This window comes from Anser anser (genome assembly GCF_964211835.1).
Source record: "Anser anser genome assembly, chromosome: 5".
NCBI classification, from domain to species: domain Eukaryota; kingdom Metazoa; phylum Chordata; class Aves; order Anseriformes; family Anatidae; genus Anser; species Anser anser.
This window is the reverse complement of record NC_139725.1, coordinates 12251681-12278273: the sequence shown is the minus strand read 5'-3', so window position 1 is coordinate 12278273 and position 26593 is coordinate 12251681. Positions and strand designations below refer to the sequence as shown.

General features: G+C 41.3%; 1 protein-coding gene across 23 annotated transcripts in view; it reads left to right on the top strand.

The window, feature by feature from the left end:
- NAV2 (neuron navigator 2) overlaps positions 1 to 26593 on the top strand; it is a 425654-nt gene that overhangs the window by 237219 nt on the left and 161842 nt on the right. For 17 of the 23 annotated variants that reach the window (XM_083840326.1, XM_083840308.1, XM_083840331.1 and 14 more), the window contains 2 exons: positions 15510 to 15627; positions 22017 to 22069. In XM_083840326.1, coding sequence (XP_083696452.1) covers positions 15510 to 15627; positions 22017 to 22069 — 171 coding nt within the window. Of the gene's footprint in view, positions 1 to 8903; positions 9532 to 14934; positions 15059 to 15509; positions 15628 to 22016; positions 22070 to 26593 lie in introns of those variants that run through there. The other 6 variants (XM_083840319.1, XM_083840318.1, XM_083840321.1 and 3 more) reach the window with 3 other exon arrangements.

Here is a 26593-nt window from a genome sequence, read left to right as displayed (position 1 = left end):
GGCGTTACGAGATCTGTTGAAGATGTTGTCTTCAACCGTAGCTTCTTATAAATGTGAGTAATCTATCTTGACGACTTGCAGACTGGAGTTAATGAAGGGATAATACTGCACCCCAGAAGCCTGGGCTGTGGATGTAGCTTAGTTCCTCACCGGGGGAACCAACCTGGCTGTTAGGAAGCAGGCAGGAAACCCAGCGGGTACTGGGGAGGCCTTCCTGCAGGATTATGCAATTTGTAATCAGCTAGAAGAAAATGGAAATACATTCAGGGTCACTCTGAGCTAAAGAGAAAACGCTTAATAAATTTAGCGTGCAATCGGAGGTAAAACAGTACCTCGAACCCAAATTGCATAAAAGCAATAGCCTTTTTTTATGATGGTACTTAATATTAGGCTTGTTATCTATTCTAAAGCAATTTTGTTGTTGTTGTTGTTCTCTAAAATAAAGACCCTTTAATGTCATTTCAGAGGTACAGTGATTGGGGGATTGGCTACATGTGCCTAACAATAATGTGAATGAGGCCATGTGTTGGGTTCAATTTGGTGTCAGCTGTTCATTGCTGATCTTTGACTGGTTAATTTAATGTTCTCTGACATTTGCTCAACAAGCTTATTGTTGTGTTTTTTTTGCTGACAAGTGATTGCTGATGAATTGACTGATTAGAGAATAAGGGAGTCTCAAGATAGCACAAAGCCGTATGCAACACACGGGGAGGCTGTGGATCATTTGCTAAATATTGGAAAGGGGAGGGTTATTTTTAACCCCCATGTAAAAATTATGGGTTCCTTACTTCGTTAGACATCTGCTTTACTGGTTAGACACAACTGATGCTAATTGCGTTTAATTCTGCCGTGGGGTGGTGGCCAGTCCCAGTGTTTTAAGGACTTTTATGAGGTCTGTCAGTCTTAGCCGGGTGCACAGAAATGCCAGTCCGCTAATCTGATCTTGGGTTTATTTGCTTTTTTGAGACAAGCATCTCCAGAGAGATGGGAAAACCAAATGTCAGAAGCACGAAGCAGGTGTCCCTGAAGCATTTGCCAAGCCCTCCCGTATCCCTTAACTGTACCTGAGCACTATCTTCTATCTTATGGAGAGAAAGCATAACAGATCGTACCGAATAGACACACATGCTAAAAACACTGCATAGACTAATTCATTTAAATAGGATACTTGAATGTATTGTTTACTGCTAGTTACACTAAATTAGGAAAAATCAGTAATGCATAAATACAGAAACAACAGATGTGCGACATGAAATTATGCAGAAACGTTTCATTCAGAATTGTACTGATAATAGCTTATTTTCTGTGTTACTGGTTTGCAAAATGCTGGACAAGTGCTAGCATATAAAACAGCACAGGCTTCGCTCCTCGCGCGACAGGTGAGTGCTTCTCTTGTCCATGGCTTGGTGTTACTCGCTGAGGAGTTGGTGGACTCACGGTTGGTCTGGTTCAGAGCACCCAAAATCAGCATTATTCTGGTCTGGGGTTTTCATGGCTATGGTCACTTCAGGGTCACCTTGTGGTCTGAAGCTTGAAGTACAAGATTTCTTGCAAGATATTAAAAAAATAAAGCCCCACAACAACAAAACCCCTTGGCCAGCCTATTTTTAAAGGCATTATATATCAGTGAGAATGCTATTTACTTGAGATGCCTCTCACGTTTTAAAACTGGGGTTGTAGACTGGTTACCGGCAGCTTCTTCCAGAGTCTCCTAGATAGCGTTGGGATCCCAAGTAGATGAGCTGAAACTAATTTCTGTAAGGATCTGCTTTTCTCAACTCCTGCTCTAAATATAAATTTGCCGTGTGGAGCAGAGCAGCTGCTGCCTTTGTCAGCTTTTGCATAGTTCAGTGAGAATTTTTCTTTATTGGCCTTTGTGTCGGAATTGCTGTTAGGGACAAGGGTGTGCTCCTTTAATGCGTGCCTGTAAACATCATTCAGCTCAGCAAGGTCCTTACAATGATGCCCACGCTTTGAGTTGCAATGGGGCTGGCCCCAAACAGCCCTCGAACTGTCACTTGCCTGAATCTATCGTTCGGGCTGTCACGGGGTGCTACCAGCTTTTGCAACCTATTTGTTATTTCGCTCGGGCAGCCTGGTGTATTGTAGTGGTAAATGCAGTCGCTAGCAGGAGTCTGATGGCAGGCAGTCTTGTTAATCACGGGTCCAACACTGACAGCTCACTGCAAGAGATATATGAGAAATTATTTGTAGAGACAAAAATGGATCATCCGCAGCATCCTAGTGATTAAGAGATCATACAAATGAAACTTGGAACAGTAGCGTTGCAAAGATGTTAGAAACAACACTGCAAAAGCAAAGGTGTTAGGAAATCCTCTAAATGGCCGCTTTTTCACAGAGGAAAAAAAAAAAACGAGGAAGAGAAGTCTTTCTTTTAGGATATTTTAATAGCAATTTTAGATTTCATTCGCAACAACTATCTGCGTGTGACTGAATTGATTCACTAGAATTCCAGGTTTTACACAATGCTCTTAGCCTGCCTTGTTTTTTTTTCTTTGTTAGTTTTTCTCTAGTAGTTAATGGTTAATTTCTGGATTAAGATTTTAGGATATATGTACACACGCTTTTTTTTTTTTTTTTAATCTAGCAGCATGCTCTTTGTTCCACATTCCTCTAACCCTTGCTCTAGGCAAAAAAGAAAAACTGTTTTTGCTGAAGCCCGTAAGCCTTGTTTCTATGCTAGTAGCTTCTGTCCTGAAGGATGGCCAGTAAATTGCTCTGATTTTATCTGCAGTTAGGCCAGTGGTCTTAGCGGATGTTACTTGAAACCATGCTCAGTTTCATACATACGTGGGCTTTGACCTGCATCCTTTGTGAACATTTGGCCATACATAAGTATATATTTATATATATATGTATATAGTGTGGATCAAAATGAATGTTCTTGTCTGAAGAAAAACTTTTTTTTTCCTTTACAAAGTTGAAAGGAAAAAAAAAGTCAAATGCATGATATCTTTGGGCCCCAGTGAAATGACCGCGGTGAATTAGTTACTTGGTTTCATTCCCTGTAAATTCCCTATTAATTTTCATTGCCTTAAACCTGCAAGTCAGCTAATTGTAAGAACGTTAAGTCTGCTGGAGTGACACCATCCTATGTGTAGGTGTTCAGGCAGAAGCAGGACTTGACATGGGAAGCTAAACACAGGATCTAGAACCAAACACGGGATTATGTAGGCAGACATGAAATTACACAGGAGCTTGCATGAGGGAGGCCCTTGTGAGTGTAGTTGGCTGTCATGGCTTTGTGCTTCCTGAATTTTCCACAGCTTGCAGGTGTTTTGGTCAAGCTCCTTGCTGCCAAGCTAAGAGTATTAATAATAACAGAATATTTCAACCATCCCCACTGAAAAAGCTGTGCATCAACAGAGATCACGAGGAGCTACACTATTGAAGTCTTAGCCCGGTAGACCGTCCTCTTCAAGACTTAACACAAAACTATTTAATGGGAATTGTTAAAATCTTTTGTGCTGAAAATAAATGATGTCTACAACTGATCTGCCTCCTGACAGTACATATATTTCTGAACAAAGCTTCAGGAACAGAGCAAAAATTACTTTGTTCAAATGATTTTTAGGAAGGTGCAGGCGGCCTTCAGGTGGCTGCTAGCTATGCGAGGAAGCTCTCATGCAGAGATGGCTCTGCCTCCTGTGCTCATGGGGACGGAGCCTTTACTTTCATGTCTCAGTCAGCACTAAAATATTGTCTTTAATTATTAATCACTAGCCTGTTGTAAATTTTGCTAGACTGAATCTCTTTTAAAAGAACTATCTGTTGTAGAAGGCTATGTTAGAGGTTCAGTATCAGAAATTTTACTAAAACCCCAGAGCGTTGATTTCAATCACCAGATCAATGAACGCACAGGCCGGTGTCGCTTCAGTGGACCTCTCTAATTAGGAGATGGGATTTGCAGCAGCAGATTTGGCCGAAGGTCTACTGCAGCTAGCATCCTGCCTCCGGCAGTGCCCAGTGCTGGCTGCTGGGCTGGAAGTCAGCTCCCCCTCTTGTGGTGCGGTAGGTCAGCACCGAGAGAAGCAGCAGAATCTCTTCTGCGTCATGCAGAAGATCGTTCTTCATCCCTGAGACAGTGGATGAATAACAGGGGTCTTGGCAAGCATATCTGTAAATGTCCTTTAGGGATGAAGATGCTCATCCTCTTATGCAGCCTTAAACTGTAATTGGTAGCAGAGGTTAGCCATTTCCTCGTAGGAGGGGAATTTCTAAAATTCTTCATAAATACACAAATACACGAATGGTGACTATAGAAGTCTCTGTTTTAATGGCACAGACTATGGTGGAAAAAGGGGAACTAGCCAGTTTTCACCGTTTTGTACTTGAGAACCTTTTTCCTCTGTTTCCATATTTCCCGTGGTGTGTGTGCATCGTACATCGGCACACTGCCCTTCTCTGAACGTTTTATTTTGATCTGGTGCCAAATGTGCAGCTTCAAACCCTGCCAATTGCCTTCTAACTATATAATTGGCATATAGATCATTTTATAGAAAACACTCCAAGCCCTCTAAATGGAAGCAGGAGGAACTAAGCTGAAAGCAGGGTCATCATAGAGAATTTAATTTAGGAAGTTAGCAGTCAGTAGAAGATTGAGTTAGATTTATATCTGTGAAACAGATGGCCAACTGCAAGATGATTACGTTAGGTTTATTATGTTTGTGGAAATTAATTCAGCACTTTATTTTTTTGTTGTTGTTTGGGGGAAGAGAAAAAAACTTGTGTGATTTGGTAACCTCTTAGCAGGAACAATTTTGCAGACCACCATATTCTTCCGTGTAAAATATGGCAAAGCCGTAGGATCACTGGGTACGCGGGAAGCTTTTTGCTGGAGCCAAATATCTGGTACATGTAGCAATATAGTAAAGGACGTTACAAAACTGAAATGCTGCCACCTATGGATAAGTGGTTGTTAGTATTTCCAAATGCAAGCGTGTTACCTCTCGATCTTATCGGCAAAACGTTTAGGGCCAGATACCTGTGTGGGGTGTATGTCCCCATCTGCCTGCCTACGCAAATACATAGCTGTGTGCGTTTCTTCTTCCCTCTTTCCCATTGAAAGGTGAAGATCAGATTTTAAAGTGCTGTAAATCTAATATTAGTTGAGGTTTTTAAGATGTGTCTGAAGTTTTCTGAAAACTTGGCTGTTGATTTTGATGGCTAAATGGGAGCTGAGCTCTTGTAATCCGGCTCTAATTGGGATGCCGAACCCTTCTGAGATTCTTCGTCTTGTTGTGCGTCTCTGGGAGCCAGTATTTGCCATACAAATTAATGCTCTGCTGTCACAAAGTATTTTTCACTGTGTTAAAAATGCAGCTTAAAATAAAAGGAGGCCTTTCAAAAGTAGGTCACACCTAAGATTTGTCTAGCCAACTGTCCCACTTCTGACAGTGCCTGAGAGCAGGAGCGATGGAAGAGCACTGGAAATAGAAGCATTAGTAGAAGACACACGAGAAAAATTTAGAAAGATAATTGGCCTTCTTATTCTTCCTGTTGCCATTAATAATCTTTAGAAATTCTGGAATTAATACCTAATTTTCTAATGATCCATTTCAGTACAGCATTCCTGTTCAGAAAAGTTAAATGTGTATTAAGTTTTCTCAAAGTAATTGAGGCTCGAGTACGGGCTTGAAGTAAGTGTGTGGTGAAATGCTGCCTCAAGTTTGGATCCTGTTTTCTCCTTTATTTGTTCCTTCCATCTCCAGGTTTTGCATTCATTTTGCATGGGGGTTATAGCAATGAATAGGTTGCTGGGCTTCTTAAATTTTGGGGGTGGGGATGGGGCAAGGAAAGAAAGGCAAATGCCTTATTTTGTTATAATTCAGCATGGTGAAATACGTATTGTTGCAGAAACACACAGATCTCAGCTCTGACTCTCTTAATTTTTTGAAGCTTAATAAGATTGCTTAAAAGCTGAGATATATATATATATTACAGTTGATTTACATTCTTCACCAGGGATACTTCCTGTTTTCCTAGTATGACCTTGCTTGCTTGCTCTTCCCCCTATTGACAGAGATGTGGATGCTGTTAGTACACAGCACTGGCAAGTGACATTGATGGGATAAAAGCTGAGAAATTGCATTATGTGTTTTTTTTTGTTTTGTTTTTTTTTGTCTTTGTTCAGGTGTTGTCTTTTTCTCCTTTGGACACCTTGAGCTCTTTCTTTTTCTCTTGATGTAATTATCAGGCAGGAATGCAGGAATGGAACAACCCTTTTTTTTTCTTTTTTTTCCCCTCCCTCTGATTTTGAGGTACAAACATAACAGTGAATCCATAGCCAGGCAGACAGGGAATATATCATGCTTTAAAAATGGTGGTGTCTTCAGCCTCCCTGCTCTTCTCACAGTCTGAGCTCAGCTCCGTGCAGCTGCAGTGATTTTTTGTCCATCTGTTGGTTACCTCTTGCTTTGCGTCCTTCCAAGTTAGAGAGAGCACTGCCTCGCACCAGCTTCCGGCAGCTTTGCCAACTCCAGAAGCATTGCCTTTCAGAAAAAGTCTTGGACTCTGAACTAAACAACATTTTACAGAATGAGAGCAGCGCAGGTGATGGATTGTGATGAGGGGCATCAGCCAGCCGGTCCCCCGGGTAGGAGGATAACTTTCAAGTGTGGGTATGGACTGAGCCTGCTTGATGAAGCATGAACCAGACCAAAGGGAACGCTGTCTTGTCCTTCCTGGCTAAAAGAGGAGTAGGATTTGGTCTACAGGGTCAGACAAAGGCCAATTTTTGTAGCTGCTTAGTCCCCACAACAAATTCCTTTTGTTAATAATTAAGGGAATTCTTTGTAATGTTTCTGTCCTCGCTATTGGGATCACTTTTGAGAACTCTTCATCTTCACACGTTGCTAAAAATTGAAATGGTTTAGTTAAGTGCCTTTGGGACCAATTTCATTTGGAGTTGCTTCATAACTGTGAGCATTGTTTTTGGTAACTATTAATTAATGTTTTGTTAATTAATCCTGATAAATTCTTTTTTGAAAAGCAATCAGGAGAAAATAGACTGCAGGAATGAGTTTGTGCTCGGGATGCTTGCTACGTGGCAAATCAGGCTAAATTTCCAGCCCTCTTCAGAGTTTGATAATCCCTTACCCTGCCTTTCTCAGAGTCCATCACAGCATTAACAGGTGAGCTGCCTGCCCAGAGGAGATGCTTCTGAAGTCAGACAGGTTTGTGAGCCCAGGTTTAAAAAAACAGAACAACAAAAAAAATCCAAATGAAACTGTTGTTTGGAACAGCCGGTTACCTTTTACACTTTTTCTGAATAGAGATAATCAGTCCATCTTGGTTAGACAATTTCAGAAGCTAGCTGTCGTAGACTGGGCATGCCAAAATTACATTGGGATTTGGGAACTGACCATGCTGAGTATTGTAGCACTAGCTGCACAAAGCAGCCATGTGTATTTAAGACTGCAGCACCCTGAAGTAAGATGTCCTGCCTCAGTGGGCCTTCTTTCTGGTGCTAACCTCCCCGCTTCTCACTGTGCCATGCCTGTTGCAAAATGCTAAATTATTGCTCATAGCTCAGTCAAGCGTTACCCTGGCACATCAGAGGCACGGTACCTGGTGAAAAGTAGTGCGTTTATTTGACGGTGCATCTGGAGGGCTATTCTTCACCCACCTCCCCAAATCAAACAAAAACCTCTGGGGGCAGAGTGGCCTTTGCTGGAGGCGAGAGGTGGTGTGGAGACAGCGTGGCTATGAAGTTATTTGCTTTTCCTGAAGCGATTAAAAGACACACATAGGTTTTATTCTGTCAGAAGTGTGCCTCTTGAAGAACAAACAGCTGAAGTGTCAGACATCTGTCCTTCAGCCTGGCAAGAGGGGAGCTGAAGCAGTCGTTGCTTCGCACCTTGTCAACATTTGCAACGTTATTTTTTTAAATATATTAAAAAGAAAAAACGAGCAAGGCAGTTTACAAAGGCCAATTCTCTACTCCTAAAGAACGCCAGCAACGTGATCAGTTCATGATACGTGGGGTGACTTGCATGCTGTGTACACCAGCCCCTGCCCAGCAATGTAGGCAGGTTTTGCGGGTGTCCACCTTAAGTCTAATTGAGCCTAATATTTTATGGCTTGCATTTGCGATTAATAAAGCCCTAAAGTGTTTGAACAATACTGTGAGTGCTCCAAACGTCAAAAAAGATGCATCTGGGTTTTTGTGTGGCCTGGTACAAGCAGGGTCGGCATGCAGCATTTTGGAATTAGGTTCAAAGTGCCAGTCTGCAGAGACACTGGTAGCGTTTTAGGTAAGGGGGTTGTCTCTCTGCTGGGTGGAAAGCCTCTTCTGATTGTGCTTAAAAAATCAAAACAAGATCTTTTTTTTAGTAATTGTCTCTAAATGCCTACAGAGTCTAATGCAGAAGACCAGCTAAACTTAGTTTTCTGCTAGCAGCTTCGTTATTAAAGAGAGATTTAGCGTGTATAAAAATATATTGAACCTGTCTGAAAGGTATTTCAACCCCTGAAGCTCCCTGAGTCGGAGGAAGCAGGGCCAGGAGGGAGCGGTGTCGGGCAGAGCGGGGTGGTAAGCGAGGAGCTGCCGGCGGGGGAGTTGCTAACGCAGTGGAACGTGGCTGTGGCAGAAACCTGACCACAGTGCGTGCATGACTTCGGCTAAAATTAACCATCCAAGCTTCACGTGCCCCTGCGTATATCATCATTTAGCTGTGGACCGCTTGAGAAAGAAGAGCAAGCTGGACTCCAGCAGTACCCGTCGATGTTAAATATGTCAATAAGCAGTACGACCTTTCAGGTCCCTGCTCGTGGGAGAAGTAAATTTTCCTGTCACCATTATAAAACAGTAAGCAGATCCTGGCTCCTTACTCACGGCAGCGGTGCTGTTGAGCAGTGCTCTAACTTCAGCCTCAGAAGTGATTTTTCCCTGTCTTCTGCAGCTTCTTAAGATTTCAGTGATTTCTCCTCGGAGTACAAATTTATCACCTTTCCAGATAAGCCCTTTTCTGTTGCTATTTGTGTGTGACAGTAGATGGAAATGGGGTTATTTCATGTCTGTGAGAGCTGTGGTATCGGAAAATAACTGGGTGTGCAGTCAAGGTGACTGTAGCAAACGTCGATAAAATGGTGCGTTTGTTTCTCTTGTTCTGAGGTCAGTCACGTTTCGTTGGCCTGGGACCAAACGGGTATCCGCACTGCGGCCGAATATGGCTAGGATTGGGTTTCGCTGATAGCTCAGCAACCAGCTCCATCTCGCTTCGGGATACGCCCAGGACTTGTTGCAGGTGTTGGTGTTGCAGATCTCCTTTCTGCTCGTGATTTAAAGCGCTTGACGAGGGGGCACTGAGCAGGTGGCCAGCTGCTTGGCTCCCCCCGGCAGGGGTGGCGTGGAGAGCAGGGGAGCGCTGCGAGCAGAGCCCGCTGCAGCCCCGCCATCGCCCACCGTGCATCGCCTGGGGCTGGGCTGGCCGGCACCAAAATGCGGTGGTGTTGGGAAACCTTCGCGCTTCTGTGCCGGACCCAGAAATGTGCGAAGGTGAAAGGAAGGTAAATAACCTTTTTCATTTTTTATTTTTTTGTAATAAACATAGCAAAATATGCAGTAGATTTAGAGCCAGTATCATGCAGGTGAGGCAGTTTAAAATGTATTGCTTGTTCAGGATCCACACCGGATTTGCTAAACACCAGCTCGCAGAGAAAGCAGTGCATGCCCTGAAGTGCTGGCCCTCCAAGGGTCTGTTACTGGAAAGACTGGCAAGCATGCTAAAATTCACACACATGCTTAGCTGTGTACGCAGCGAGCCAGCCCATTGCTTTTGAATAGTAATCATATGCATGAGAATAGCTCTGCCCAGCTGGGAATCAGGATTTAAAGAGGGGGAAATAAATAGTCCCGGTGGTGTTTGTTTAAATTGCCTATTTCTCTATTTAATTTCCAGGGGTAGTTAATGTATGTGAGTGTCCAGTAAAGTGTAATATGCAGTGGAATACCTCCCACAAACTGGCTAATAACTTAAAGCTGTTCTAACACACACTTGCACATGTGAGTAGAATAAATCATTCAGTTCCACTAAAAAGAAAAAAAAATTACCCCCTTCTTCCCAGTGGGGTGGAAACCAAGACCTCAGTTGGTTGCAGCTTCATTCCCAGTAGCTGAGGATAAATGGAAAGTTGCAGCACTTGAGTTAAATGGTGGTATTTTCCTGGTGTCATGTTAGATACTAACTGGCAGCTAGTTACTAGTGTCTATTTTTAGGATTTTTTTTCCCCCCTTTGAACATCAGCAGGCAGGGCGGTTGGGTTAGCAGCAGCACAGGCGCCGCACTGTAACCAGGGTCCTGCTGGAGCTGGTTGGTGTGACTGACCCCGCTGCTCAACAATGAAAAAAGCCTTGATCTATTCTAGTTGGGGTGTACGCTGTCAAAAAGATACTGTTCAGTTGTTATCAAACATCAGGGAGTCTGATTCATGATAGGAAAAAACCAAACAGTTGGTCTGATGAGTTAAGAACTGGCATGGTGGGGGAGGAACTAAAGGTTCGAAGATGTACTTAAGCGTTTATTCCAATTGGAAATTATTGGTGAACATGAATGAATAGCATAGCTTTTTACTTGTATAGAAGAGGGAAATTATTTTTAAGTAGTTCTGTGTGAACCCTTTCCTTTTTGTAACAAACACACTTGAAAATACCAGCGAGAAAGCGAACTCCATGGGGTGGTTCTTGCATTCCCATGCAGGTCTCAGGTCTGTTTAGAGGATACCCTGGGGTAAATGCCGCTGCCCATCACCTGAATCCAACTGCATGTGCATGGATTTTGGGTCTCAGCTGTGATCTCTGAAGAGTCTCGCCGGGTTCATTGCTCTCATGGTCAGTGTCCTGGCTTTGATGAGGGGAACTGAGGACTATAGTCCTACAGCTGGCTGTGTCGGGCCGTGACCACCAGCAGATCCACATCCTTGCTGGTCAGCACATCTGTGCACCCGGATACCAGCCTGTTGCCTCTGCAGTGGTGTCTGTAGGAGGGAAATCTGAGGTATGAGATGCCAACTTCAGACTGCTACAGCTAGCAAGGAAATTTGTTTGTATTGGCTTTTGGGGTGATTCTTCCGAGCTTAAAAAGAGCATGTGTATTACTTGTAGGTGGACAGAATCATCAGGATTTTTGCTTTTCACTGTCCAGTATGTTCCCTAGCCCTCCCCAAATGCTTCCTGGTGACTGTGTGGTCTCTCTGGCTGTGCTTTGTGGCTGCCTTTCCTCTGTCATTGCTGCACTGATTGACACAAAGCTTGGTAAAAGGAGCAATGTAAATCCTTTCCTGAAGACCGGCAGTTTCAAGTGGTGCCAGCAATCAAGTCTGACTGCAGGCGTTACACCACTACGAGGGCTATATAAAGGATGAGGTTCCCTTGTATCAAAGAGCCATCCCGCTCGTCTCAAACTTGCCTGTGAGCTGTTTTTTCCTGGCTTGTCCCAGAGCCGTGCTGTGAGGAGGAGGAGGAGGAGGCAGCCCTTCTGCCGGAGGCACCTCTCCCTCCTCCTGGCCTCTGAGTGTGGGCAGCAGTAAGGCCTGAGGTGACACCGAGTGCAGGGGTCTCCCAGCTGGGACCCACCACTTCTCTTCTCACCAGGCCTCCCTCTCTCCCTCTCCTGTCTACAACATGCAGGGATAGCCGTAACGAAAGGGGAGAGGGGGGACTGCAGTGGTCTTGTTGATCGAAGGCTTATCGATCTTGCATCCTTTTTCTTTACAGACAACTTTTTAAAGCTTTTGTGTTTTTTTTTCCTCAAAATCTTGCTTGCTTTGTGCAGTAATGTTTTAGCTGTGACTCATAACGTACCAAATATTTCCAAAATCAATATTTACCTGTAATGCACTTAATTCAAACCTGCTGGAATCGGTGTTCACCTGGAACACTCTTAAGTCTAACTTGATGGATTAAAGAAAAAAATATCACATTTGTTTTTAATTTGTTTCCAGATAATTGAATTCCTAAGATCACAGACTGCAGAGAAAAAACCTACCAAACAGCTGAGTCCACCGCTAACAAAAGCCAGAACTTAGACCCCAGTTAAACATTAAGCTGACTGGGCTCAGGCACAAAGACCTGCTGTGGTGGTAATGCCCAGATCATGTTGTTCACTTCTTTTTTCTTAACTAAAATAATGAAGCTGTCTCCAAGGATATATATATTTATTTAATACTGTGTGAAATCGCCAAAAAGTTGTAAAAGCCCATACCAATATAAGCATTATCTGACTGGTTGGAGTTGTAGGTTGTTGGTCAAACGTTTCAGATTGCAGGCATTAGTGTTTTTTAATTAGATGACTGTTAAAGTTACTTTTTTTTTTGTCCACACCTCTGACATCATAGTCTGTTTACTGAAAGTACTGAGGAACACTCCAAATTCACGTGTGGAGATAGGCATATATGAATGGAAAGTTTCTCAGCAGTGTTTTCCCAGTTCTTTTAATATTGTTTTCCCAATTATTTGCCTGTTTTTGAACATTTGAAAACATTATGTGCTTTGAAACATTTTTCATGTGTCTAGAAATAGCAGCCATTGTACGTATTGTGTTGCTTTTTTTTAACTTGTTTTTATGGAAAAGGAAAAGAAACATTAGGAATCGTATTTGTGTAATACGTTACAAAGACTTGCAACAAACAGTTTTTGAAAACATCCTGGAAAGTTTCCATAATTAGCTTAATATATGCCATAAAAATAAGCAGTGACCATAAAGAGCTACTACAATAAGCCTTGGTAATTCTGCGTTGGTAAGAATGCTTCAGAGCTTGTAAATATATAGCCCTGACAGCTTAAATTAAAAAAAAAAAAAAAAAAGTGAATGCTATGCATATTGCAAAATAATGTGGTATAATAAAGCTTTCAAGGCTCATGCAGATTTATTAAGATGATGATTTTCCTGAAAAAGGCTTTGCTAATCAACTGGTTGAACGAAATCATGTTCTATTACCTTAGACAGCCCAGAAACAAGTATTTTCACTGTGCTGGTGTTTGTTGATGTGTTGAATGTAATATTTTATACCTGCCATACAAGCTCTGCTCGCAGTTCTGCTAGCAAGCACAGCAACTGCCTTCAGCGTACACCGGAGCAGAGCAGACCTTGCCAACAGCAGGAGTTTGGCTGTGCTACAGGGGCCTGGCTCAGAGGGCTGTGGTCGGGGGGATTTCGCTTTTCCTCCTTCACCAGGAGGGCTCGTTTTGGAGCCGGGCCCTTTGCTGAACTCATGGGTATTTGTGGGCTGTGAACATAAGGCCTAGCATCCCTGGACGCAGCGGGGACAGGCCCACTCGGAGGCGGCTGTAAAATGGCTGTTCTGTGGTGCCAGCCCGCCGGCTCCTCAAGCCGCGCCGCTGCCGTGGTGTCGGGAGCTGCCCAGAGGACTCTGTGCTCCTTTCCACCCCACTGCCACCTCACCTCTAGCTCTGACCAAGCACTGTTCTGCTTGCATGGTGGTCTGTGCCACAGAAGTGATCCAGGCTTCAAATGGCACACCAAGTCATGGTGTTGTATCCGCTTGAAGGCCTTGGTGGAGCTGTGACGGTGATGGCTGCCCTGTGGTGGCGGGGAGCCCAGGGCTGTGCTGCTGTCAGCTGCCTGCGGGCTCCGGGGCAGCACTGGCACCCGTGTGGGTGGATGGCATGGCCCCTTCCCTGCGTGTAGGAAGTCGGTAGCCCCAGACCTGATTCCTCCTGTCTTTTCTGGGAGTAAGTGAACCACTCTGGGAGGCAGGAAAGTAGGCACAGGTGATCCTAGTTCTTCAGAGTCGTTAGACCTTTTACAATTATCTTCCTGTTATAGAAAATGTTTTCTTGTAAAAGAAGCTAGGGAACACAATGTCTGGTTTGGGTGAAGTTTTGTTTGTGGTTTTTTTTTTCCTTTTTTTTTTTTCTCAGTCAGCTAGGGAAATCACTCACACGTACTTGGCATTTATTTCATTAAGATGTTGTTCACTGAGGTGTCTTCTAGCTCTGTTTGTTCACTGAGGTGTTCCAGTGTGGCTTTCTTCTCAAGATCGTAACACTGATGGCATAGGGTAGTCACATCCTGCTGATCTAAAGGTGGAAGTAGAGGATAAATGGAGAAAAAGAAGGGTGTACGTTTTAGATTTTGAATGACTTGTGCATTGCTGTTATCAGCAGTGTTTTACAGATTAAGACAATTAAAAGGGAAGACTCGATAACTAAATAACTAGTCAAAACATCCATTCTTCAGTTTGTCATACTAACGTTCAATCAGCAAGTGCAAGAGGAGCATGACGTTACAGCCCTTGGAGCACAGAGCTAGAAAAGCGTGTGGGTGCTGTGTTCATGACGCAATTTCTGGCCCAAAAAGTGTGCTAAATATTGTCCTAAAGACACTTGCCTCTAGGTCAGAGTTTCACCCACCAGTGTGTGAGGCCTTTGTCAGTAGCAGAATGCTTGAAGGTTCAAAACAAAACAACACAACAAATGAACCATCCAACCCCAGCCCAGTTACTGGTGGTTTTGTAGGGCCTGTGGCAGGCTGGCAGCAGCCACATGGGTGGCGCTTCTGCTTTCCGATGACTGAATTGGGGCGCCTGCATTTCTAATACACTAGGGACTCATGAGAATAGGGGGCAACCTTAATATGTCCTTGTATTTAAAGGGAAGATCTTGATATTTAGCAGGTTTTCTTTATTTCTTTGGAATAGAAATAGTTCATAGAGAAAAATCTTCCCTTAAATTCTGTGCTATACTAAGAAATGGTATTTAGTTCTTAACCAGAAATTCCTAGTTGAGTATTTTTCCTACTCCTTTTTGATAACCTGACAGGAAAAGATTTTATAAGCTCTCTGGTGATCGTGGCTAAGCTGCACTAGCATGTGGTGAGCTGCACTTGTTGCAGATTAAAGAGAGATTTTGACTTGACTGCTTTGTTTGCTTACTTTTCAGATAATATATCTTAAAATAAACCCCAACAGATAGAAGTTGGCATGAGAGATTAAAATCAATTTAATAGGCCGATTTAACCCGTGAGATGGAACTTATTCAAGCTGGTAGATTTAAAGACCTTTAAAGGTTCATCAGGTAATACAGCAATGGAGTTTCCTCAAAATCGAAATGCTGCATGGTTAATATGTACCAGAAGTGGTTCTTGGAAAAGAATCTTTAAAATCTCTCAAAAACAGATACGAAGAATGAATGTCAAAGCTGCTCGTAGGAAGCTAACGTTACCGCTGTGGAACACTTAGTTCACTGTCTCTGATGATCCATTCGGGCTGTAGCATGTTGAGAAGTTTACTATAGTCTTACGTGAGCTTTGATGTCAGATTTCTGAATAGGAAAAGCCCTGCTATAGTAAGCTGAATACTTGATCTGCACAATGCCTTGAATTTTAATGGTGTTGACTTGTTTCAAACGGCAAAAAAGCAGTTCTTTCAAAGCAGCCTCTCGGATACTGAGACAAAGAAAGAGCTGTGATTTTTAAGGTTGATGTTATGACTAACAAATTCTTTTTGTTTGTTTATTTTCCTAACAGATTTATACGGATTGGGCTAATCACTATCTAGCAAAATCTGGCCACAAGAGGTTGATTAAAGATCTACAGCAAGATGTGACTGATGGCGTCTTATTAGCTGAAATAATCCAGGTTGTAGGTGAGTGACTTTCTCTGTTTGTATCACGTATCTTTTTGTACCAGCCTGCTCAGAAATTGACTGTCTTATCTTCTACATAAACACAGTGCAGGGTTGGGGGGGGGAACCCTTAAACTGCTTGCCATTATGTGGTAATTTTCTTTCAGAGACTTTGCTAATTAATTTGATAAAACTTTGTCATAAAGGATAGTGGAAAAATATTTGACGTTGCTGATAAGATCTCCTGACACACTAATATCCCTCTGTACGGCTGAATTTTAAAAAGGCAACCAATAAGGTATTTATTTATTTTGCTACGATGCTGTTAGCCTTCACTATCCCTGTTACTGATACTTTTTTGGGATTGGTCTGAACATAGTTCACAGTGATACTTGCCTGCTATGTTGCAACTTCTAGTTGGATTTGGAAAATCCACGCATGCAGCTAGGAAAGGAGAAGAGGTATGATTTTCATGTGGAAGAACAATGAAATATTTCATAGCGAGTTTTCTGACGAGGAAGATAATTTATCATCAGGGCAAATCTCAGATACAGGCTAAATTCTGCCAAGCCTTGAGTTCCCTCGGTTTGCAGTAATATTAGTGGATAATGAAGGTTTTAAACAATTTTCTGCATTGGCCCCGTGTAAAGCTGCATAGTCTCCTTCCCTTGGGCCTGGATCCTTCATTAGTTCCTTCAGAGGCTCATCCATCTGGTATCTGGGATGCCACAAAACACATGCATGGGCCAATGGAGATTGATGGAATCAGAAAGCCTGCTAATGGGAATTAGGACGACTATTGTTAGAAGCAAACTGACAGATTTGAGATGCAAATGAAGAAGACAGCAGTGAAGTAACAAGACATCAGTGCATGCATATTTATGTGTGTTTGAGATGCTGTAAACGAGCTAGTTCCCTGATTTAAGGTACAAATATGTAAACGCTTCCCTGATGAAATCGTGAGGCATCGTTCCAATGGCTCCGCTAGAGCTACACTGGAATACATCAAAAAAATTTCATCTCTATATGTTATAGAGCAACATCAGATCTTAACTTCTACAGACCTGTCAAGCAGCAGTTATGTCTCCGTTCCCTTCATAAATATCTAGCTACCTTGTGTGAATACTGTTGTAGAAACATTGTGCATGAGAACACGCGTGTAACAATGCCACCATCAAAATGTGAACCTGGTTGTACCAGATATTTTTGAGTATTGACTTGTGAAAACTTACAAACATCGATTTATGCCCTCTAAAATAATCAGTAACATTGTTGCTTACTTTATTTTACTTTGATTCACCTTTACATTTTTTAGCTATTCTGAGCCATTGCCTTTTGGATAGTATTTAACATTAGGTCTGCAGGACGTAGGTTTAAAAAAAAAAAGGTAAAATACATGGTGAAGGATTTCATTTTTAAAGAATGTTTTTGCATATGAAAGAAAGTTCCTATTTAAACATACTCAGTTGAATCCTCCAAATTAGCAGTGAAGAGAAAGTCATTTGTTTCTGATGTGTATGGCCTTAGGCACGCTGCATCTCATTGTCACAGAGATGGTGATAATTTTCACACATAGAAGTAGCTTTAACTGTAGCCTGCAAGATAAAAGCTTTTTTTTCCTTTTTTTTTTTTTCCCCTAACAATCAAGACTACATCCTAAGAAAGCTTTGCTAGGCAGTGTAGGAGACATTTTTCATTTTTTTTGCTATGCTTTCTTATGGGTAAAAGTAGCCATCAAGATGCTCCTTTTTGTCATGTGAGTGAAGTGTCTGGAAATTATCTAAACTTACCAAAATTAGTTCAGGTATTCATTATACATCTTTTCTTGTGTTCACCATCTGAGATTTACGTTGCAGATGTTGAATCTTGACATTTCAGTTATCAAACTGAAAAGAGTAAGCATGTGTGGTTTTTTTTATTGTTTAATGAAGACAATAGAGTTGATGACTGTGCAGACACAATGATTGCAATCCTTTCTGCTTACCTTTCTATAGTGAAATAGCTGTATATTTACAAAAAGAAATTTTATAATTAATACTTTGGTAGTTCTTTAACTTTAGAATCCAGTCAAGGGTTAAATCTAAAAAGATGTGAAACCAAACATCACTGCATTTGATTTAAGAGGATATGATCTTCAGACTTAAAAAGTGCTGGTGATAATACGAAAGCATTATATGGTGACTGTTTATTCTTTTTGCAAGTCAATCGAAATGTATTCGCAGCATTCTGGTTTACTTGGGTTCAAAAATTATGAGTCTATAACAGAATATGTAAGTAACCTATTCCTTTGTAATACCACATAAACCTAGTAGCTATATATAAATTCATGAATGCAGATACACTGGGTCTGTGCATGATCTGAAATTGGTGATAAATAACATTGTCAGTTGGTTCCCTCTGAGATCTTTCAATTTTCAAGAATTCCAATTGATGCTGAAATTAAACTCTAACCCAGTCCACTAGTAGTTTTCCTATTACTCCAGCTAAGTATCCCACTTCAAATGCATACTATGACTTACCTCAGAACAGCTTTTGTGTGCAGATGTGAAAATTGTACTATTACATTTATAGGGGAAGCTTATAGGTTTATATTTCAAACCAGAATCTTGGGATTGGTTTAGCAGTGATTGCTAGTGGTAACTTTCATCATATTTTGGGTGGCACATTATACAAAAGTTCATTTTACAAATGTTTGAGTCACCATTCAATTAAAAGCTGCAGGCCAAAGTGAGCAGACGTAGGATGTATATTGCACAGCATTCATTCAGGCATTCACGAAAGAGTAATCTAATGTCTAAGCATACACCTGGAATAGTGAAGAATGCAGAAGAGCTTCTAAGGTTGTAACAGAAAGCTTAATTCATTTTTATGAAGTGTGGCCTTTTTTTTTTTTTTGTATGGATGGTTAAATCTGATTTAGTTCTATGGAGTGCTTAATGAAACAATTCTGATTTCACATCATAATTTTTCATGCATTTGGATTGTCATTTGCTGAAGATTTTTTTTTCCCAACAGGAGTGTATATCCGTAGCTACATAAATGGGAAACTGGCCAATAGATTTAAATACTTCTTGGGTACTTTTAATGCCAGAGGTTCCTTCTCACTTCTGTTTTCTTACACTTTTGGCTTGTGGCTTCATAGTATGCCTTCTATCAAAATGCATAAACCCAATTATCTTTCATGCTTTGATTCTGACCCTGTTAGTGAAAGTGCAGTGCCACTCATTACTGCCTTTATTATAGAGTACAGCTGGTTTCTTCTGTCTGGCTTAGCACAACCCTCAATCTGTGTATAAATGGGAAAAATCTGAAAATACTTCAAACCAGCTGAACCCAAATTCGCTGTATCCACACAATCAAATTGCTCTGGTTTTATGAAAGCGAAGCACCACAGAAAAGTGGGTAGCATGAATATGCCCTCAAGGCAATACTGGTACTGGACAAGGAGTACTCCTTGTGTTCTGTTTGCATATGCTTCCATATGCTTCCACGGTCATGGCATAAATATTACTGTGGTCCTGATAGCCATCTTACATGGCTCATAATCACATCCTTGCCAAGCCAAAGCCAATACAGAGCACATGGTCTGTGTAGGACGAACCACTTTTGGTTACTTCCATTGCTGAAGCAAACCTGGGGCTTCTTGTAGACCAACTTCTGTAGGACGTGCACTGGTGCTAAACCTGTAGTGAAGAATGCTAATTTTAAACTCCTTTTATCCAAACAGGCAATAGAGAACATCTGCTGGAAGGAAATGCCCACTGGAGGGAGAGAAAAAGGATTTAAAAGGAGGAAGGGCTGGTGGGGGTGGGTGTAAGTTCTGCAGACTTGCAGTCAGTTTGGAAAAAATCTCCAGCATTTCACGTCTGTGGTTATGAATTTGCATCTTGTTCAGGGTTAAGGTACAATTTTTAAAGCCTTGATGTTTGCTTGCGACTTCCAGTTCATGTTAACTGATGTAGTATTTCTACATGGCCGTGAGAAACAGAAGCTGTAAGAGTTGCCCATTTATCTCAGCCAGAATGCTGTGCTTTTGCAGCTGTGAAACTTGATGCTTTTCCAAGATCCTGCAGCATTCAGTGACTTATGCTATGAACTGTGCCATCACGCTGCCCATGAGCACACCACACTGTGTTATTTAGGGAAACTCATTCACTGATATCTCTTGCTTTCCAACCTTCTCCACAAGAAAAGCAAATTATGTAATACTTGCTGTCAGTACTATTCCTTGGAGCCAGGTTAAAAGGGTCAGAGATGGGCTCCAGCATACAGACAAAGAATGGGAGCATCAAAATGATTTCCTTTTGAATTAGGCAGACTCCTGCAAAATGCCAGTTATGCCCAGAGGCCACTTTGGTGCATCTACCCAGCCTAGTACGAATCTCTGACTTCTTGCCCTGCTTCATGTAAATAGAGAGGCTTGAGTTAGAGTTGAGCCCTGCTGCCAGTTTGCCCCACTGCCAGTCTTGCTGGTTGCTTTCTATTACACCTGGTTTTCATAGCACTTGTACCTGCAGGGGAGAGACAATAATTGCTACAACTTAGTGAAAGGAGAAACCAAGAGCCATAAGTGAGGTGGGAGTGGATGAGAAGGAGAAATTGTAGGGTGTGAGCCTGCACAGGGGAACATGACTGCCCAGGGGGGAGGCAGAAATGGCACCCAACGGAGGAGGTAAATTGGAGCAGAAATTCCAGTTCTGGTTACCGTTCTGATTCCCACCGACTATCTGTGGTCACCTACATATTATATCACCTATCGTAGATAAGGACGACAATGTAAAAGGAAGTGATAACTAATTCAGAAGGGATGAAGAATTATCAACTGGTGTCCAAAAACCTGCAGGTTCACATGTGAGAATTTTGGCAAGAAATTCTCAACATTGAGATACTTTCAGATAGGTGGGTCTGGGTAGTTTGCACACAAAAGCTTAAAAAAGAGGCTGATAATAAACTATGGTTTGCTAACATTGGTTTAAAATAAGTTACATAACATTTTGGAAGTTATAGAGAACTGGGAAAAAAGCTACTGTTTTTAAAGGAAGATAAATAAAATTACCTGGGTTACTAGGGATATCTCTCTGCCCAAACAAGAGAAAAGCTCATTCAGAATTTCATTAGTCTCCTTTCAAGTAATAATTACAAAAAGTGTAAATTTATATGAATAAGATCTTATCAAACTCATCCGCTATCAGTTTTTTGAATTAATTATTATTATAAATTCAGTTGATAAAGATCTTGCCTAATTCAAAACCAAGAGATAGAAAATATTAAAAGATGGAAGCACAAGATCTGTAAATAGAATACAAAGAAAACATTTTTGTTTCCATAAAACTAAATCTGAGATCACAGTTCGTGAAACAAATGTGTGCTCTTTGTGTGTAGAGGCCAATAAACTATTCTGGGGAACAGTACAACGACTTTATCTGCGGCCTTTTTCAGATTAGCATCAATTCCTAATGCATTACTGTGACATAAAGACGTACTGTGACACCTTGGTGTATGAAACGGGCTATACCCAGGAAGAGTAAAGAAGTTTTGTTAGCTCTTTACTTGACATTTTTATGACTGCTGTTGGAATACTGTGCCCTATTTTGATATTCCTAGCTGAAGAAACATAAAATGAGATGGAGTTCTGACTGAGGTCCTGACAATATACATTAGGTAGAAAACATATCTTGTAATGTACAAAATGATGGGAGACAACTCCATTCAATTCATCAACTGGGAAAGGAAAGCCTACATTTAACACAGTAAAAACTGTGGGAAACAGGGCTTTGATTATAACTGGTTCTTCAGTCTAGCACACAAGCCATTTCAGGGCCCAATACTGAAAGGTGAAACTGAGCAAACAGACTGAAGGCAAACATTTAGACACCTCAGCAGCTTATTTCTCTCGAGACTTTAAAGATTAAAACTACGTATTTTTCTGCAATTGTGTTCCAGGTGAGCCATGGATAAGACGCTTGAAAAGTAGTCTTGTGATTTCAGCTTTTTAAAAAAAATAAATAAATTAGACTCGATCGTAATTTCTCTATCTAAACTTCAACTCTACAGAGCATGTCAATTGACAAGCAAGCATCTACACATACATAGCATACACTTTTCCACCCAGCAGTGATTCAGTTTCCAGAGATTAAATCTTTTTTGTAGTTTAAAGGATCTACCCGTCAGTGTACAAGATGTTGCCAGACCAGTTGTTTTCCGGCTCCAGCTGTCTCTGGAGGCATGACCCACTAGAAAACTCCAGCTGCTTTTTTAGATGGGTCTCAGTATTTCACACATTCATTTTGATTGGACAACTACAACCTTAAACCCCTTTACTTAGCTAGCAGCAAATGCTCTGCAATTGATTGGTATGATGTCCTTGGTATAGTTTGTGCTTTATTTTTTTTTTATTTTTTATTTTTCAGCAAATGAAAAGATTGAAGACATCAATGGATGCCCAAAAAACAGATCGCAAATGGTAAGTAGTAAAGTGGTCTGTTGTTTGCATGTATGTGGCTTAGTATTGAATAAGCTTTTGGCACTTCAGTGCCTGGGACTTTTAATAACAACTTTTAGCTAGTTTCTCACAGTAGTTGAAGTTCGTGTATAATCTGAAGAACATTAACACTACAAGTCTTTGCCCTGCTGTACAGGCTTTGAAATAGGCCTAGTCATTTATCATACACTTATAGTGGATATTGTTATTGGTATTTTATTGGGGGTTGAAATCAGATGATCTTTAAGGTCCCTTCCATTCCAAACCACTCAATGATTCTATTTTATGTTTCTGAAATATCACATAGTTAAAGAGGAATATATAAAACTAAAATGTTGGTCCTTGATGTATGTAGACAATAGTATTGTAGAAGTAGGGTTTTATTTTAAAGTTGGATTAAGAGTTTCTATATTCTTTGAAAAGAAACAAAATAGATTAGCAGAACACACTAAATGGGAAAAAAAAGTCAAATTGCAAACTACAAGGTCTTTTTTATGTAAGTTGTTTTTGACTGATAAGTTTTAATTTGTAAAAGATCTAGGTTTTTGTCTTGCTTGTACACAATATTTGAAAGGGAAAAAAAAGCTAGTACAATAACCTTAAAAGCATATAGTACCTTGAGAGGATGTCTGCCTTGAGTATCAGTGAAACTAAAATTATAGACATAACTTTACTAAGTAAGTAAGTAGTAAGAAACTGATTTTTGTAATGCCTCTTAGGGAGGAGGGTTTCAAATCTGTCATTTGAAAGAAGGTTATTGTGTATCTTGAGGAAAAAAACTCATTTCACAATAAATATTCTAAAATCTCCCGTTTGCATTGTAAATGCTCGCTTTGGGACACTGGAGCGTTTTTTCAGTCTGTGAAGCTATGTTAATGTTTTTCGTTTTTATGGCTCTCTTCCCAACTGTCCCCACCTCCCAGACTGTAACTTGAGTACAGCTACTCACGTAGTTGAACAAGTAAGATTAAAGATTTGACAAGAGTTTGCTATCTGAAGTCAGGAGCAGCACTGCGTTCTGCTCTTCTGTTTGGGCTTTTTGTTTTTTCTTGGAAGTTATCAATCTTGCTCAAACCCATGGAGCAAGCGCTCCTTAAAAAGAAAGCCATCTAAAAGATTTATTGCTGCTACTTTTTACTGCTTTGAAGAGACGGGTTGCTATTCTTGCTGTAGCCACAGCAGCTGTCTGGAGCATAAATAATTGAGGAAATTTTTACAATCACTATAATGTTCCACAAATGCATTGTAAGAACTGAATTTCATTGAGGACTGGAGTCTAAAACAGATTCCATAATGTCATAGCCAAGTCACTTAAAGTCACTGTTCTCTATAAAGGAACGACATTGTTGTTTTATAGTCTGATGCACACTGTAGGTTGCTTTCAGAAGACAGATCTGGATATAAAAGCATGCAGAGGGTGTGTGCTGCATCAGGAGTTATGAAGAGTGTTGGCAAGAAATGTTTGCTCTGCACTTCCTCCTCCGAGGCTCTAATTTTGTTCCGGTCTCTGGTTCAGGAGGGTGGGGTGAGTAGGGCTGGCCGTTCTGTGTCACCCTGCTCGTGAGACTGAGCCCATTAGTCATAGCCAGGCATCCCCGGTGGTTTTCTTCACATGAAAGCAAGGATTATGCATATAGCTTGCTTTTGTAGGAGCGTGCGTGTTTGCTGAGCTGTTTAGCATCTCACAATGAAGAATATTGAGGCAAGAATAGAAGTTTCTTCATGGAGGTTGTGCTCGCGCAGTTGCTGGTGGCGTTTAAGGAGACGACCCTTTTCCAGGTTTCCTGCATTCTGGGGAAAATGTATACGTTACACTGCTTATTAGGATGGCAGTCTTCATCCTTAGCATTTCAGGGCACTTTTCCTCTTAATATAGCTCACGTGCCTGAACAGCCATCTTCCAGAGTGTGGGCCCCGGTGTTTGTGTCTGATACTTCTGTACAGAGGTGATGTCTAGTCGTACTTTTTCAAATGAATCACTTTCAAAATCATATCTACATTGTAGCATCTGTAAGCTGGGCATCACAGCTGAGTAGATGAAATAAATAAATAAAGGCACCATAAACGATGCTATGTTGATTAATAGAAATACAGCACAGCTTAATGGGAATCCTCCTTTCCCCCTTGGGCAGCGACTTGCTTTGTAGGCTCACCATGCTGTGGACAGAGAGACGTGAGAGCTGAATTACGAAGAGCCGGCTCAGGTCCGGCCAGATGTGTCAGCTTGGAAAGCTGGAGCGGATCTGTGTCTGCCCCAGCCCTTTGGAGCGTGTGAACGTGAGGGGATTCGCTTCTGTGTGGTGTGGTCCTAAGCCAGCAAAGCCCAGCAAACCTTAGAGAGCTGAACCCAGAGCCAGAGCAGATCTCTTTGCATCGCTGTTCCCATTGCTACACAATGTTGGAAAGCACGGTACAGATTTGCCCAGATTGAGCATTAGATACAGTTTGGGTCTGTCAGGCTCGAAGCCAGTGCTGCTAAGCCTTGTCAAATGAAGTTCAGTATTGCAGAACCATTTGGGACCATCGGTGCCTATCAGCCTCGACCCAGTGCCAGAAATGACACGACAAAGGCCCCCACTGACCCCATGAAAAGCCCCCTAGGTGAGAACCTCTCTCCTGTTCTCCTGTTGTCTGGCTTTCTCTGCTCTTGGGAGCATCTCTGTCGTCTTTTGCTCCAGACAACAGTTGGCTGTTTCTAATATATAATCTCTTATAGTCAGTTCTGCATCTTTCCTCTGCAAAAGAACTTTTTATTTTTTCCCTTTCAAACCTCTATATTTTTGTACTGTAGATGCTTCTCTGAACAAAAGCCTGTAATTGTGGTGATTAGTTCCAGCTGGCACGCAGAAAGTCTTGTGGTTAATGGAGGATGTAGTAGCATGGAGCGTAGGCTCTGGGGCCAAGAAAATTTGGAGATGATCAGCACAATTGTATTTAGGTTTTTGGAATGAAGTACAAGAAAATATTGGCGTAGTTCTTGAGAACTGAGTGAGGGAGGGTAAAACAGGGCTGGTTTCCTCTCCTACCCACTTCTGAAAAAAAGTCTGAGGTCAATAAGCATGAGTAGGGCTATATCTTTGTTAATGTTTGGTTACAGAAAAACAGGGATGTTTTCCTTTCTAACAGTCAGTTTGCCTCTTGTTTTGGGATGATATTTGAGCTCAATGTTTGACATCCTGCAGTATTTGGGCAATATAGGTGGTGCTGCATGCTACCTTCCCTTGTAGGTAGTGCAGATTATTCCTATTAATGTGAGCAACTCAGTGAGTGCTATTACGAAGGGTTCGTATCACTTTGATTTGTAAAAATGATTATTACTTAATATATTTGGGGTACTTTAATATACTCTTTTTATACTTTGTTTTTAATATCCTTTTTATACTATGTTTTTAATACTTTATCATAATTATTTTATCAGCAAACAAGTAGAGTACTTAAGGGATTTCTTTTACACGGATACCAAGTCTGGCTTTAATGGGAGCCTGTAGAAATCCTGCTCTGTAAGTGCTGTGTTCTCCCTGGGAGGACATGCATTTTGTAAAATGGTTGCAGCTTTTGAAGGAAGTTTCATTGCAATTCTTTTAGCACAGTGTGATAACTGAGCATATTATCCTGAGTATTAATGCATACTTCTTGCTTAGCACTGCAAGGAGAGGGAGAGAGAGAGAGAGGCGGTTGTGTTACCTGCTACATAAGTGATAAATCATAACAGATGAGGTAACAGGAAAGATGAAATGATACAAGAAACATTTGAAAGATCTGAGATTTGCGGAGAGCAAGGTAAAAGAAAAAGATCTGTATCAGCTAAAATAGAAGAGACTGGGGAGAGAGCTGAGTAAAGAAAGCTAATTTTTAGAACATGGACTGGAAGACGTAGAGAGGAGATGCTTGGAATTGAAGAGGTATGTTGGCAGGCACAGGTGACAACTGATGCACAGCCGAAGGTGGGACTGGAAGAAGAAATGAAAGAAGCAGCTGCAATGTTTCTTATAGGAGAGGTAGAGTTGTTTTGTTTTGTTTTTCCATCCTGAATATAAAACTAAGAAATATTGAAAGTAGCAGTAGAAAGAGATGAGAGATCTTTATTATTTAAGAAAAAAAAAAGAATGAGAAAAGGCTGATGAGAAAATGAAGGTTTTTTAGTGGGAGAAATGATAGGGTGTTACCCGTACTACTGGAGCTTGAAGGAGCGGAGTGATAGCAAAGCTGTCATGCTGAAGGGAGAAGAACGGGGGAATCTGTAGGTGGATAGGGTAGACTCTCTCATGATTCCATGCAAAGCCTGGGGAAGTTGTGGGACACCCAAGGCAAGAATTTGTAGAAAGAGGCATGAATATAGGGTGAACCAACACCACAGTACCCTCCTATAAACAGGGTAGGAAATAACTGTGGTTTTCATGTCGGTTTGTGGTAGGGTTTTATTATTTTTAAGGATGATTGCTTTGTGTATGTATGTAAGTATCCGTGTTATCGAGTAACAGAGAGGAGGGTTTTTTTGTGTCTTGA